The sequence below is a fragment of the Gorilla gorilla genome, chromosome 16, assembly GCF_029281585.2.
Source record: "Gorilla gorilla gorilla isolate KB3781 chromosome 16, NHGRI_mGorGor1-v2.1_pri, whole genome shotgun sequence".
NCBI classification, from domain to species: domain Eukaryota; kingdom Metazoa; phylum Chordata; class Mammalia; order Primates; family Hominidae; genus Gorilla; species Gorilla gorilla.
This window is the reverse complement of record NC_073240.2, coordinates 91963166-91978521: the sequence shown is the minus strand read 5'-3', so window position 1 is coordinate 91978521 and position 15356 is coordinate 91963166. Positions and strand designations below refer to the sequence as shown.

General features: G+C 40.4%; 1 protein-coding gene across 1 annotated transcript in view; it reads right to left on the bottom strand.

The window, feature by feature from the left end:
• BLM (BLM RecQ like helicase) overlaps nucleotides 1–15356 on the bottom strand; it is a 96679-nt gene that overhangs the window by 46351 nt on the left and 34972 nt on the right. Inside the window, exons 6-12 of the mRNA XM_019011318.4 lie at nucleotides 11110–11242; nucleotides 10134–10795; nucleotides 8231–8422; nucleotides 5977–6095; nucleotides 4368–4481; nucleotides 2154–2252; nucleotides 1799–1947 (exon numbers count right to left, since the gene is read on the bottom strand). Of these exons, the coding sequence (XP_018866863.4) occupies nucleotides 1799–1947; nucleotides 2154–2252; nucleotides 4368–4481; nucleotides 5977–6095; nucleotides 8231–8422; nucleotides 10134–10795; nucleotides 11110–11242 (1468 nt within the window). The remainder of the gene's footprint in view (nucleotides 1–1798; nucleotides 1948–2153; nucleotides 2253–4367; nucleotides 4482–5976; nucleotides 6096–8230; nucleotides 8423–10133; nucleotides 10796–11109; nucleotides 11243–15356) is intronic.

Sequence of the window (15356 nt, the reverse complement as noted above, 5' to 3'; positions counted from 1 at the left end):
TAGCAGCGATTATAGGCGCACGCCAGTAGGCCCGGCTAATTTTTGTATTTTTAGTAGAGATGTGGTATCGCCACGTTGGCCAGGCTGGTCTCAAACTCCTGACCTTAGGTGATCCACCTGCCTCGGCCTCCCAAAGTATTGGGATTACAGGCATGAGCCACTGCACCCAGCCTAATATGACATCTTAAATATAGCATTATAATGCATATCAATTATAGAAGCAAAATATTTTTCCCCAAATTTAATACAAATACTCCTCTGCAAGTGAGATTAAATTACAATATTCCATTCCAAACTTTGTGGTCACACACACAAAATTGTGAGGACTCTAAAATCCTTGCACTTGAGTATGGTCATTAGTGCTATATAACAGTGCTACTAGCAATAAAATAATTCTAGGCTGGAACCAAACAACTTAAAGGCTGGAAGAAACCCAAAATGCTTGAATTCCTTGATTTAGATCAGATAATTTAGAAGCTGCCAGTTTAATCTGCAAAAGCTTTTGTAGCTATCTTAATCTCATGACCCATTCATATCCTTCGTAAGGAACCTTCAGTTCTTCTCATAACCCTCTAAGAGATACTGTTGCTGTTCTTACTGCTTATAATATTTATAGCACCAGCTTGTCTTTATTTTCAAATGAACAAAAGCTGTGCTTTAAAAATTCACCTCAATATCCAATTCAGTCATTACTCCTTCAGGCATACCACGTTAATGTTTACATCTGAAACTAAAGTGCACACTAATAAATCAGAAGAAAAAAATACTTTAACCTCGGCACACAACAGTTGTTAAATAAATATTTGCTGAGTGAATAAACCTACCAAAGAATCCATATCTCTACAAACTCAGGTAGAAGTATAAAATAATCCAGTACAGCCTAGATAAATATGTGGGGATTGGCTGGGCACGGTGGCTCACGCCTGTAATCCCAGCACTTTGGGAGGCCAAGGCGGGCGGATCACGAGGTCAGGAGATAGAGACCCTCCTGGCTAAGACGGTGAAACCCCGTCTCTACTAAAAATACAAAAAAAATTAGCCTGGCGTGGTGGCGGGCGCCTATAGTCCCAGCTACTCGGGAGGCTAAGGTGGGAGAATGGCATGAACCCCGGGAGGCAAAACTTGGAGTGAGCCGTGATCAGGCCACTGCACTCCAGCCTGGGCGACAGAGCGAGACTCCGTCTCAAAAAAAAAAAAAAAAAAAGGGGGGGGGGCGGATTTCTTTTATAGTAGATTTTGTTACTGAAGAATTATGGATTTGGTGGCAACAAGAAGCATTTTGTTGTTGAGAAGAAAACAAAGTAAAAAAGCTATTCGACATAGTATCTGGACTATTTTCAACATCCTGGATTCAATTGGGACCTTAGGGGGAAATGACAAAGCAGGGTCATCTTTCATTTCAAGAAGTATACTCTAGGATATATGGAAGCCAAAATTAGATAAGTAAAAATTAATTTATTATTGGGACTATACCAGGGATGATAGATATGGCATGCAATTTATCCCTACTTCCAAAGTAGGTACTGAAAAGGAGTTTTAATTTCAGTAAGTGAAGAAAAGCCCTAGGACTCTGGTTCCCAAACTCTGCTGCACATTGTAATCACTTGGGGATTTTTAAAAAAATACTGGCTCTCAGCCCCAAACGTTCTGATTTAGCTGCCATCGGGTTACAACTTGGGCATGGGGGTGGGGTGGGGGTGGGGTGGTGGCGTTAAAGCGCCACAGGTGATTCTAACATGTAGCAGCTCTGGCAGTCACTGCCCCAGGGTTCTCAAATATGTGACGTGCAACAACTTACACCTGAGGTCTGAGAATCTTCAGCTGAGTCAGGATGTCCTTCTGTACCCTGGGATTAGCTGTGGCCGTAAGAGCCATGACCGGAACAGAAGGAAACTTCTGGCGAAGCATATTCATTCTTTTGTAATCTTGACGAAAATCATGTCCCCACTAGTTGGAAAAAAAAATACTGCTTTTCAGACTACTTGGAGCTTCCTTCTATAACAAGCCAACACTGCTCAATGTATTAAGAACTACCTTATTCTTCAGTAAAATAGGAGACTCGTTCACTCAGTGTGGGTTTTTATTCAGTAAATACATATATTGTTGGTAGTATGTATTTATCGGTATTTCCGGATATAAAAAACAGTATTTACCTGACTGACACAATGTGCTTCATCAATAACAAAACGTGCCAACAGCTTCCTCTCATAGAGATTCTCCAGAGTAGAAATGAGTCTGTTACTTGCACAGATCTAGGCCAGAAATATATTAGACACGTAAAAACACAGAAACACATCACCTTATGATTCTGTGGTCTTCAAATTCCATCACAACTTAAGCTGTATTAAAACCTCCATAAGGCCGGGTGCGGTGGCTCACACCTGTAATCCCAGCACTTTGGGAAGCCGAGGTGGGTGGATCATCCGAGGTCGGGAGTTTGTGACCAGCCTAACCAACGTGGTGAAACCCCACCTTTACTAAAAATACAAAATTAGCCGGGCGTGGTGGTGCATGCCTGTAATCCCAGCTACTCAGGAAGGCTGAGGCAGGAGAATCGCTTGAACTCGGGAGGTGGAGGTTGCAGTGAGCCGAGACTGTGCCACTGCACTCCAGCCTGGTAACAATACCGAAACTCGGTCTCGAAAAAACAAAAACAAAAACAAAAACACCTCCATATAAAATTGGTTCTTATTTCAATCTATGAAGAGAACAGCAGAAGTAATAGAAAATAGCAGATCAAATTTGAGAACGTTCACCAACATTAAGCAAACAGCTTATTTAGCAGGTTAGTGGTTCTCAAACTTTTGTCTGCTTCAAGACATCTGAGGGCCACCATACATTTACATTGGCAACAGGGTTACATATCTGGGTTATATGGATGCGTGTTGGCTGGGGGAAAAATTATATATTTTATAGCTCTCTTCATAACAGGGCCTAGAAGCAATGACACCTCAGTAGCAACGAGCACATGTGGCACTCACATCTTGACCGGGACATGTCAAAAGGACAGAGAAGCCAGCTTGAGAGAGATGTCTCACTGGTCACATGTAGGACAATTAGAACATCAAAATACTTGATAATTGAATGTAACTCATTGAATAAATTAAGAAGTCGAGTTCATGCTAGTATCAATAAATATGTGGGCTGGGCACAGTGGCTCACGCTTGTAATCCCAGCACTTTGGGAGGCCGAGGTGGGCAGATCGCCTGAGGTCAGGAGTTTGAGACCAGCCTGGCCAAGATGGTGAAACCCCATCTCTACTAAAAATACAAAAACTAGCCAGGTATCGTGGCACACACCTGTAGTCCTAGCTACTTGGGAGGCTGAGGCAGGAGAATCACTTGAACCCAGGTTGCAGTGAGCCGAGATTGCAGTGAGCCGAGCACTCCCGCCTGGGTGACAGAGTGAGACTCCATCCCAAAAAGAAAAAAAAAAAAAAAGAAAAAAAAAGTGTAACCAACAGGAAAACTCTTCCTTATGGCAAAACACCAACTACATTAAAAAAATAATTTTATATCTATCATAGTAATACCTGATTTGGGGAAGAATCATCAATGGATACTAAAACTTGTGGGTAAAATTCTGATCACTAGCAGGGTATTTACATAGTCTCAAAGCATCCCACAACAGAATATCTACTAATTACAAAGGCCAAAAAGAAAAGAGTAACTTTACAGCAGAGAAGTCTATCGGACACTACCACAACCAAGCGATCAGTTAACTAACATTGTCAGTAATGGGACGAATCGACATCAAGTGCCTCCTGACAGTGGGCATGAGAACATATCACCGTTTCTGTGATATTCAAGGAGTAACAGGAATCTAAGCAGGAGGAAGCAAGATAAACTCAAATTGAGGGACAATTCTGAAAACGACTGGCCTTCAAAAATGTCAAAATCACAGAAGATATTAAGAGAGAAACTGTTTACAAGATTACAGAGAAGGACAACAGAATGCATGCATGATCTGGGATTTTCTTTTGCTATAAAGGACATTATTGGGACAACGAGTGAAACCAGAATAAGGTTTACAGATTAAGTAATAGTACTGCATCAATGTACATCTCCTAATTTTGATCATTGTACTGAGGTTATATAAGAGAATACTTTGTTTTTAGGAAATGTACAGTGAAGTACTTAGGGCTTAAAAGGATACCATGCCTGCAATTTTCAATCAAATGTGTCAGGAAAATGTATGCAGAGAGAGAATACAAAGCAATTATAGTAAAATGTTACCATTTGGGGTTTCTGGATGAAAGTTGTACAAAAATTCTTTGCACTACGTATACAAAATTTTGTTAAAATCTTAAAAATATATGTATTCTAGTGGTCTTTAATATATTTTAAAATAATGATATAAATACAAACCTTTTCTGGAGTGACATATAGAAGTTTTATGATTGGGTCTTTTTTTGATAACTGGAGGTAAATATTTGTAGCTTCTGAGTCAGTCTTATCACCTGTCAGATATGTAGCTGGAATCTAAGTATAAAAGTAGTAAACAATTTCAATTTTATACATTAACCCGACAAAATTACATTTGTCCTTAGGTTTTATAAATATTTTATTAGTCACATATCAAACCTATCAAAGGAAATACATATCTCAATATAACAAGTATGTAAGTGCATACATTTTAAAAAACTCTTATTAAGCGTAACTCAGGCAGGGCATGGTGGCTCACACCTGTAATTTCAGCATTTTGGGAGGCTGAGGCAGGTGGATCACTTGGGGTCAGGAGTTCAAGACTAGCATGGCCAACACGGAGAAACCCCATCTCTACTGAAAATACAAAAATTAGCCTGGCGTGGTGGCAGGTGCCTGTAATCCCAGCTACTCAGGAGGCTAAGGCAGGAAAACTGCTGGAGCTTGGGAGGCAGAGGTTGCAGTGAGCCAAGGTTGCACCACCGCACTCCAGCCTGGGCAACAGAACAAGACTGTTTTAAAACAAAACAAAACAAAACAAAAAAAAGCATAACACAAAATGGTCTTCTCATTGTTTATTTCCTTTTCTTGCTTTATTTTTCATCTTTGTAAATAAGATAAATATGAATTTGGTATACAAGATATTCCAGTCCTACTGTATGGCATCTTTTTTTTAGATAAATGTATTTCAGGGTTTTAAAGATTAATGACAACGAAGGGGCCATAATATGTCAAATGGTTGAACAATGGCTACCATCACTGCACTAAGATATTCTTTGGAAGAAAACCAAACTAGTGGTCTTAATGAGGGGTGGTGACTCATAACTCTTAAAACAGTTCTTTTTAATCACAATGTGATTGAGCCGGGGTCTCGCTTTCACCAAGGCTAGATTGTAGTGGCATGATCATGACCCACTGCAGCCTCAAACTCCTGGGCTCTAGCGACCCTCCTCCCTCAGCTTCCTGAGCAGCTGGGACCACAGGTTTTCACCACCATGTCCAGCTTATTTTATTTTTCTGTAGAGAAAGTCTTGCTGTGTTGCCCAGGCTGGTCTTGAATTCTTGGCCTCAAGCAATCCTCCCACCTTTGCCTTCCAAGTCACTGGGATTACAGGCATGAGCCACCACCCCCACCTACATTGTGAAGAGTTAGGTAGAATGCATTCATTTACTTCCTTAAACTCAGCCATGAGAAAAAAAGATATATGCGTGCAGGCATGCATGGGTGTATGCACTTTAAGATATAAGGGAAAGAGAACTATGCTGACCTGGCAGTACTGAAAAAAGAAATGATTTTCTATTAGTTAAAAAAATTTACATGAGCAAAAAATAGCATTGGTTAAAAGTTCTTACTAAGATACATTCTTGTAGAATAAAATCAGATTGAACTACAGGTTATCTGCATCAAATTTTCAGACTTCTGTTCAACTGCAAATTTAACTGCTGTGCTTTATTTTTTACAAATCATGAACTATTTAATAAAAAGGTTATCCAGAGGACTGAAATTTAATTGTTTCTAAGGCGTGTTTTTATTAGTATTTTTATAACTTACATCCAAGGAAGTCAGCTTTTGGACTTGATCTACGATTAGTGATCTCAAGGGAGAAATGACAATAGTGACCCCAGGAGAAACACAGGCGGGGAGCTGGTAACACAAACTCTTACCACCTCCTGAAAGAGAACAATGAAAAAATATCTGTCAGGTTCTGTCTTGAGAGCATGAATGTAAAAGTTACAAAAGAAATCATATCATTAATAGGACACCAAGGCATATTGTCCCTGGTGCCAACAATTTGCCATACTCAAATGACTCAAACTATTATATTTAGGCAATTTAAATAATGTGTAAAAATGATCTTTAAAAAAAAAAGTGTTTTTTTTGTTTTTGTTTTTGAGACAGAGTCTCATTCTGTTGCCCAGGCTGGAGTGCAGTGGTGCCATCTGAGCTCACTACAACCTCCACCTCCCAGGTTCAAGCAATTGTCATGCCTTACCCTCCCCAGTAGCTAGGACTATAGGCATGCACCACCACATCGTGCTAATTTTTGTATTTTTAGTAGAGACATTGGCCAGGCTGGTCTTGAACTCCTGACCTCAGGTAATCCACCTGCCTCAGCCTCCCAAAGTGCTGGGATTATAGGCACAAGCCACTGCGCCCGGCCTAGGACATCTTATATAGACATATATAATAGCAAAGGCAAGAATTAGGGCAGGAAACTTAAAATGTAATGGAATACAGTAAAGTTTTTATTTCTAGTAGCAGAAGAGTCTCTAAAAATGACACTAGGATTAAAATAATTACTTTCTATATAATGTTTATTTACTTTTATTACTTATAAATCCCATCACTTTGGGAGCCTGAGGCAGGTGGACTGCTTGAGCCCAGGGAATTTGAGGTCAACTTGGGCAACACAGTGAGATCCCATCTCTACAAAAAATTTAAAAATTAGCCAGGTGTGGTGGCACATGCCTGTAGTCCCAGCTTCTTGGGAGGCTAAGGTAGAGGGGATTGTTTGAACCCAGTTGAAGCTGCAGTGAGCTGTGATAGTACCACTGTATTCCAACATGGGTGACAGATCAAGAGACCCTGTCTCAAAAATAATAAGAAATAAAAATAAAATAAATCTTATTTGGAATATTTACACACGCACTATATCTATATTATAATTATATATAATAGACATATTATATACAATACAATATACATACTATATATAATTATATATTATATATATCTCTCTCTCACAAGTGGTTGAAATTGGCATGGAAGGACCTTAAAAATGCCCTCTTGAAACCCTAAAGGACAATGGGAAGCCCTGGAAAAAAAATCAATGGATTAGATCATTGCCAAGGTTTTTTCCAGCGTTAGAGTTCTGAAACACCAAAATAGGGTTGAAAGGAAGGCACAGAGTGATTAATAAATTAATAAAAATTGAAATGCTGATTATTAAGCCAAGGCTATCTAAATCTAAAAACCAGGATGACAAAGTTCAGATGCCCAGTCAACATTATACAATAATGACAGCACTAGCTAACTTGCTAAAGGTCACAAGTCAGGTGATAGACAGAGGGAGGACTACACATAGGTACTGAAACTGCAAATTCTCCATGTGCTCTGCCCTGTTGATTTAATATTCTCATGTGAATGACTATAAATCATTGAACAGCTGTCATAAGCTTTAACAGCACAATGAATGTCCTAGACTCTTTAAAGTGGGGCCAACTCAATATTGTGCTAAATGATTTTCATTTAGTCCTCATGCCACTCTGTGAACCAGGTACTTTACTGCTATCACCATTGCACACATGAGAAAATGGGCCCAGGGAGTAAAGTGCCTTGCATGTGGCCACACTGCTGTGAGCAGCAGAGCTGTTCTTTAAGTCCAGGCCTTTGGTCCATAGCTGATGGACCACTATGCATATATGCATATATGATTTAACCACTATGCAACACCAGATTGTTGCAAATAAACTGCCAGAAATGGTCATGGTCTCTGACAGCGATTTTTCTGTTTGATTTCCAAAATTGCTTAGACTAGAAAAAAGAAAAATTCCCAAAGAAAAATTCCAGATCAGTTCAACACAATGAGCTTCGAGTTGAAAATCTTACAGGGCTATAAACTTCATGATGTCAACAACCAGAACAAAGGATATAAAGTAATATACTTTCTCACTATGGTACAGGAGGTTTAAGAGGTCCCTAAATGATAGAAATACTGTGTAGGTGGTCTTTTTATTTCTATTAAAGAGCTTTCATTTAACATCTGCCAATGGATTCCTGCCAATTCACTTCTAAAAATACATACCAGTCGGCATCAGGATAAAACAGTCTTCACCAAGCAGTGCAGCATTGATCGCCTCTAGCTGATTAGTTCTAAAATTATGCAGGCCAAATTTTTTATGAAAAATCTTCATCATTTCTTTTGTATGAGGAAAACTAAGACTTTGGAAACGCTCATGTTTCAGATTTCTGGATGCTAAATTTTGTGCTGACTTGTCTAGGAAAATAATCAACGTTAAGAAAAATCAGTACATGAATACAGTGAAAGTACAGCTTTAGCATTTCCCTTGCCCTGCAGAATCACTGGCACACGTTTCCCTGCAGCACAGTTCTTAAACTCTTTACTGGCTTTCCTTCCCTACAAGTCTCAAAGCCACCAAAAACTTGCCAAAGGCCCAAATCAAGTATTTCCTTGACTTTTTCTACAGCACCTACCACTACTTTTATTCTTTCCTTCCTCTTCTCCCTTCCTCCAACCATGACCACCAAGACAATCATGGTTTTCTACTCACTTTAAATTCCCTTTCCTGGCTCTACTTCCTCCATCTGCCCCATAAATAGGGGAGGGAGTCTTTCAGATATTTGGGACTGGGCTCTGTAGACATTCTTTTTTGGAGCTTTCCTAGTCCTATGATCTTAAACATGACCCGTGTGCAGCAAATGCCTACACCTCTCTTAAGACCCAACTGACACCCTCCTAAGTTCCAGTCCTGCACACAGCTCCCGTTGTCTGCAAGACATTGGTACCTGAATGACTTACTAGCACTTTAACCTCTAGACTTAAACTAGCCCTTCTCAGCTTTTCTCCAAATCTGACTCTGCCTCCTGACTCCCCTGTTTGTGTTACTGGTGTCACAGTTTTCCCAGTCATCAGTGTCTGAAACCTTGGAGTCATCTGAGCTTCCTCAGGCTCTTCTTTCGTAACATCTCTCACACATGCCCCTGCTCTGCAGCCTGGCTGTTGCAACTCCGGTTCAGCACAGAGAACAAGAGGTACTCACGGAGCTCTGGCAGTTACGCTAACCCCAACACTCAACTGTCTCAAGATAATTGCAAACATCAAGTATGACACATTCTAACATGATACAAAAATAAATCCATTAATCGTTGTTTTAAAGGTCAGCAGCGTAACTGTAAGAACAACCTCCATGGTATTAAGTCATCAATGGCAAAAATAGGGAGGGCTGTACTTTATAAACTTATTTCAGCTAAAAAATACTTTTGATAACTTTATAGGGTTGATGTAAGGTTTTAAAATTATTTTTGGCTTTTCTCTGGAGCCTTAACAGTGGCTAATTTCATTCCTCTCAAAACTTCTCTCTAAGCTGTGAGCTCCAGGAGGGCAGGAACTACTCAGTATTTGTTATTCATCTTCAAATGATCGGCGCCCAACATAGCACATGGCATGCAGTGAGTCCTTAGGCCCAAAGAAGTAGTTTGACTGATTTAAGACACTCCTGACTTCATATCCTTTATAGACTACCCTATATTTTAACATTTTAACACATAAAACATGCTTCTCTACTTTGTATTAATCGATTCTCATCAGTACAGAATTCTAAAATACATTTTTAGCATGTGAATCCATTTTTGCTTTTGCCCATCCCAAAATCATTAAAAACTTGGCCCTCATGAGTTTATTGTTTTAGGAACTAAAAAATGTTAATTCAAAGGCACATCACATTTGTAATGACTTTAGAGCCGTACTACAATAGGTTATAATTACACATTTTATAAAACTACAGCTGCTATAGAGACAAAAGAGCAACTTGCTTTTGAAATTGTGATTTGTAATTCATATCATCAGTAGAAATTTGCATAGCAACAATGTTTTCAGGCAATGATGATTTGCTATGGTTTTTCTTATATAATTCCTATTTTGGGACAGTTTTGTTTTCATATAAGCATTCAATTTATTTTAAACTTACCAGTATAATTCTGAATTGACTCTGAGAAGTTTATATTTTGAGCAGTAGATGCCACTGGAAGACAGTTTGTCTTGGCTGAGGAAAGTCTTTCTGATACTGATTTAATTGGCCGACCTTCCTTGATGGGTTGATAGGCAGCTGTGGAAGATTTGCTGGCTGCTAAATTATGCATTATGTCTTCCCAGTCATCATCATCATCAAAGTCATCTATGTCAAAATTATCAATATCATAGGAAGGTTGGGTTTCTCTTTCTAAGTCATTTATTGAAGCAGTATGTTTATTCTGATCTTTCACAGCAGTGCTTGTGAGAACATTTCCTGGGAAATAAGAGCTTTCATTTTTTTTTCCTAGTCTCGGTGTTTCAGCCCAGTTGCTATTTACAAAGGACTTCTGTAAATGGGTATTGAATAAAGGCCTTTCAAAAAGATTCTTCCTGGTGGCAGAGAATCCTGTCTTTCCTAGGGTGGTAGTCAGTAAACAGTCCCCAGGAGAAACAGAATTTGAGGGAAGGTGTGAAAAATTTAACTCCTTCATAGAATTCCCTGTAGGCCAGGAATCACCCTCCATAGGGCCATCGAGTGAATCAGGCCTGCATCTCCACATTGAGCCAAGAAGACTGGCATCACTTTTATTAAAATCTACTTCCGTTAGAAGTTTCCTTCTGAAGAGAGAAAAGAGAACAACGTATTAAATATAAGTAGTTTACTCTGGTAGGCCACAAAAGCAAATCTGTAGTTTTCATACCAAATAGAAATTGTAGCAAAATATGTTCGCTTTTTTCCCAATCTTAAAAACATGAATACGAATGTTAAAGGAGCGGTTTGAAAAGTAAACAAATCGAAAACATAGTGGCATGATGATCATCCTTATGCCATTTCCAGGCCAGAAAGCCTGAACATTTTGCCCTGTCCATTTTTCACTTAGAGTGGTAGAAATATAATCAGATATATTCCAGAAGGGGGAAAATTAAGATACCTTATGTTCCGCTGCTGAAGCAGTTCGTTCCCACAATCCAAAAGTTTCAGTTTATCATCAGGAATAGTATCAATTAATTTACAGATGTGCTCCATCACGTGAATAAGCTGCTGCTGTAAACTTATCTGTCTAGCTATAAAATAATTATGTTGTTAATATTTTTCTTTGAGGAAAAAAAAAAAAGTCTTGGCTAGGCGTGGTGACTCATGACTGTAATCCCAGCCCTTTGGGGAGGCCAAGGCAGGAGGATTGCTTAAGTCCAGGAGTTCAAGACCAGCCTGGGCAACACAGTGAGACCCTGTCACTAAAAAAAAAAAAAAAAAAAAAAAAAAGTCTTAAGATCTTGATTTCTTTTTTTTTTTTTTTTTTTTTTTAAAGTGGGGCTGGGCACGGTGGCTCACGCCTGTAATCCCAACACTTTGGGAGGCCGAGGACGGTGGATCACCTGAGGTCAGGAGTTTGAGACCAGCCTGGCCAATGTGGTGAAACCCCGTCTTTACTAATAATATAAAAATTAGCCGGGCATGGTGGTGTGTGTCTGTAATCCCAGCTACTCGGGAGGCTGAGGCAGGAGAATCGCTTGAACCTGGGAGGTGGAGGTTGCAGTGAGCTGAGATCGTGCCATTGCACTCCAGCCTGGGGGACAAGAGTGAGATTTTGTCTCAAAAAAAAAAAAAAAAAAAAAAAGAAAGAAAGAAAGAAAGAAAGAAAGGGGGTCTGGCTCTGTTGCCCAGGTTAAACTGCAGTGGTGCAATCACTGCTCACTGAACCCTCAAACTCTTGGGCTCAAGAGATCCTCCTGCCTCAGCCTCTCAAGTAGGTGAGACTACAGGCCTATGCCACTGTGCCCAGCAACACAACACATCTTCTTCTACTTTTTTTTTTTAATTAATTATTTTTTGTAGAGACAGGGTCTTGCCATGTTGCTCAGGCTGGTCTCAGACTCCTGGGCTCAAGTGATCCTCCCGCCTTGGCCTCCTAAAGTGCTGGGATTACAGGTGTGAGCCACTGTGCCCAGCCAAGTCTTAAGATTTTGAAAGTCACATATGTAAAATGTGAAGCAGTGTAAAAACAAGATCATAAACCACCATATATTGTCCTATTATCTTCCTGTGAATTAACTTGAAATTGGGTTTTCTCTACGCTTTATCATAAGAGCTCATAACTGTTTTCATTTAATTTCATAATGTTTAATAAATAATATTTCTTGGGGTAAGCAAGGTCATTGGCTGGAACAAAGGTTTATCAGTTAACTATGATTTTATTTTTAACTAACTTCATGTGCAAAGCTCACTGTGCCAACACAAAGTGTACTGTTAAGCGTTGGACAAGCAAGAGCCCTACCTGTTGTTTTGATCTGCCTGGAATCCAGGCTTCCCTTTAATGGTAACAGTATAGCACCAAGATTTCCTATTAGACCTACCCTTCCCACTCCCTCAGTAGGCATCTGACACAAGGCAGCCCAGTGAAAATTAACTCTGGAAATACTTAGGGCTGACTGGGAAAAAGTACCTCCCTTTTTCCAAGCTTAATATGATTCTGGTGGCCATTTCTGTCACCTTATAAAGAAAGACAGATTTCAAATAAGATTGATACAAAGGAAAAGTAGAAAGCAGGTAGAAAGAAATGGAGGTTTGACCCGGAGAGATGGGACAGAAGAGAGGAGAGAGAAGGGAAGTGAGAGAGAGAGAGCAACTCCTGATATGATGTTTGAACAACTGAATCCTGCCAGCCCACTCCCATTTTAAAAATTAAGCCATAACTAATAGAATTTCAAAGCAGTAGAGGTTTTATTTTATTTTATTTTTTGAGACAGATTCTTGCTCTGTCTTCCAGGCTGGAGTGCAGTGGTGCAATGTCGGCTTACTGCAACCTCCGTTTCCCCGGTTCAAGTGATTCTCCTGCCTCAGCCTCCTGAGTGCCTGGGACTACAAGCACACGCTACCACGCTTGGCTTTTTTGTATTTTTATTAGAGATGGGGATTTGCCACGTTGGGCAGGCTGGTCTCGAACTCCTAAACCTCAAATGATCCACTCAGCTCGGTCTCCCAAAGTGCTGGGATTACAGGCGTGAGCCACCGTGCCGGCCCTTTCCTTCATCTAAAACCTCAACTGCGCCTGGGCATGGTGGCTCATGCCTGTAATCCCAGCACTTTGGAAGGCTGAGGCTGGAGGATCACCTAAGGTCAGGAGTTCGACACCAGCCTGGTCAACGTGGCGAAACCCTGTCTCTAATAAAAATACAAAAAAGCTGGGCATAGTGGTGCATGCCTGTAGTCCCAGCTACTCAGGAGGCTGAGGCAGGAGAATCACTTGAACCTGGGAGGCAGAGGTTGCAGTGAGCAGAGATTGCGCCAGTGCACTTTAGCCTGGGTGACAGAGCGAGAAAAAAACAAAGATGAAGAAAAGAAAAAAAAATGGCAATAGGAAGCAATGACAATAGATGCCTTTGCCACCTCTCAGGCCTAGTCTGTGAGAGTAAAAAACAGTTAGGTGGGCTGCAGGGGAAACAGTACATATCCTCAGAAAACAATTAGAGAAAGAAGGGGAAGAAAATGATCAGAGAAGAGGATGAGGCTATAGGGACATTGCTGACAGAGCAGTCAGTTAAATGGTTTACAAGCCAGGAAGGACAGGAAGTGAGGACAGAACAGGGAGTGAAGATGGCAGGGTGAGGAGGGGCATCTGCACAAGAATGGCCTGGGAAATTTGGACTTCTGGTGACTGAGAGAAATGTGAGGTATGAGATGTAAAATGGAATTGCTGAATTCCTACCTTACTTCTGTTTTCTCTGCAAGGAAAACAAGCATCAGATTGGAAAGAGAATACACAATGGTCTGATGGAACAGACAGGCTCAGAGGGAGATAAAAGGGGGTACCTAGCTATCAGAGACTAGCCCAAGACTCCTTGTCTAGACAGATTATACCTCAGAGTACAAAGGAAACCTGCAAACAGGATCTCAGAGCCCCTGTCACTGACACGTGTGTGAGGCATCTAGTGAATAAGAGAACTGATGGAAAGTAAGGACAGACAAACATTGTTCTAATTTTCAAAAAATTTGAAAGTGATTGCCAAAAACTACAGGCTGGTGATTTGATGTAAATTCAAAGCAAAATTCTAGAGCCTGTTATCAAATAGCTGCTTTGTGAGCTCTAAGGGGGAGGAAACAATAATAGAGTTAGCAAAAGTTCATAAAAACAAACCATCCGTCTTAACGTATTTCCTTTTTTAAAAGGATTATTAGACTGGCAGATAACAATAGTTACCATTTATGAAAGGCCTGCAGTGTACTAGGCACTTTACCTTGAATCCTGACACCTACCCAGCGAGGTAGATATCATTCTCCTCATTTTATAGAAGAAAAAACTGAAGTCCAGAGAAGTTTAACTATTTGCCATAGTCACATAGCCAAGAGTAGGAGGAGACAGGCTTCTGTCACAGGTCTGCAGCACTCTAGAGTCAATGTCCCACCCATTCCTTCTTGCTGCCTCACACCTCGAACTTTTTGGAGTCACATAGTCAAGTCTTTTGTGTCTCCATGGATAAAGAACAGAAACATGGTCTGAAGACAGATATGTAACTAGCTGAACAAGAAGTGGTGATGAATGGACTGTTGTAAGCCAAGAGGGAAGCCTCTATTGACATGCTGTAGAACTCTGTCCTTGCCCCTGTTCTAGCTAACCATTTTATTAGTGAAACTTAATGATACAGAGACAGTATAATGCAGTTGTTATCAATGAAAACTCAAAAGCCTCAAGACTGCTGTGTTCAGATCCTAGCTCTGAGGCTAATTCTATGATGGTGTGTAACTATTTAACGCTCCTGTACCTTAGTTTCATTATCTGTTAAATGGGGATAACAGAAACTACCTTAAAGTGGGCCAGGCACGGTGGCTCACGCCTGTAATCCCAGCATTGTGGGAGGCCGAGGTGGGCGGATCACAAGGTCAGGAGATCAAGACCATCCTCGCTAAAATGGTGAAACCCTGTCTCTATTAGAAATACAAAAAATTAGCCAGATGTGGTGGTACACACCTGTAATCCCAGCTAATCAGGAGGCCGAGGCAGGAGAATCACTTGATCCTGGAAGGCGGAGGTTGCAGTGAGCCGAGGTAGTGTCACTGCACTCCAGCCTGGGTGACAGAGTGAGACTCCGTCTCAAGAAAAAGGAAAACTACCTTAAAGTTTGAGGTAGTTTATTGTGATGACTGAATTAGTTAATATTGTAAGGCACTTTATAAGAGTGC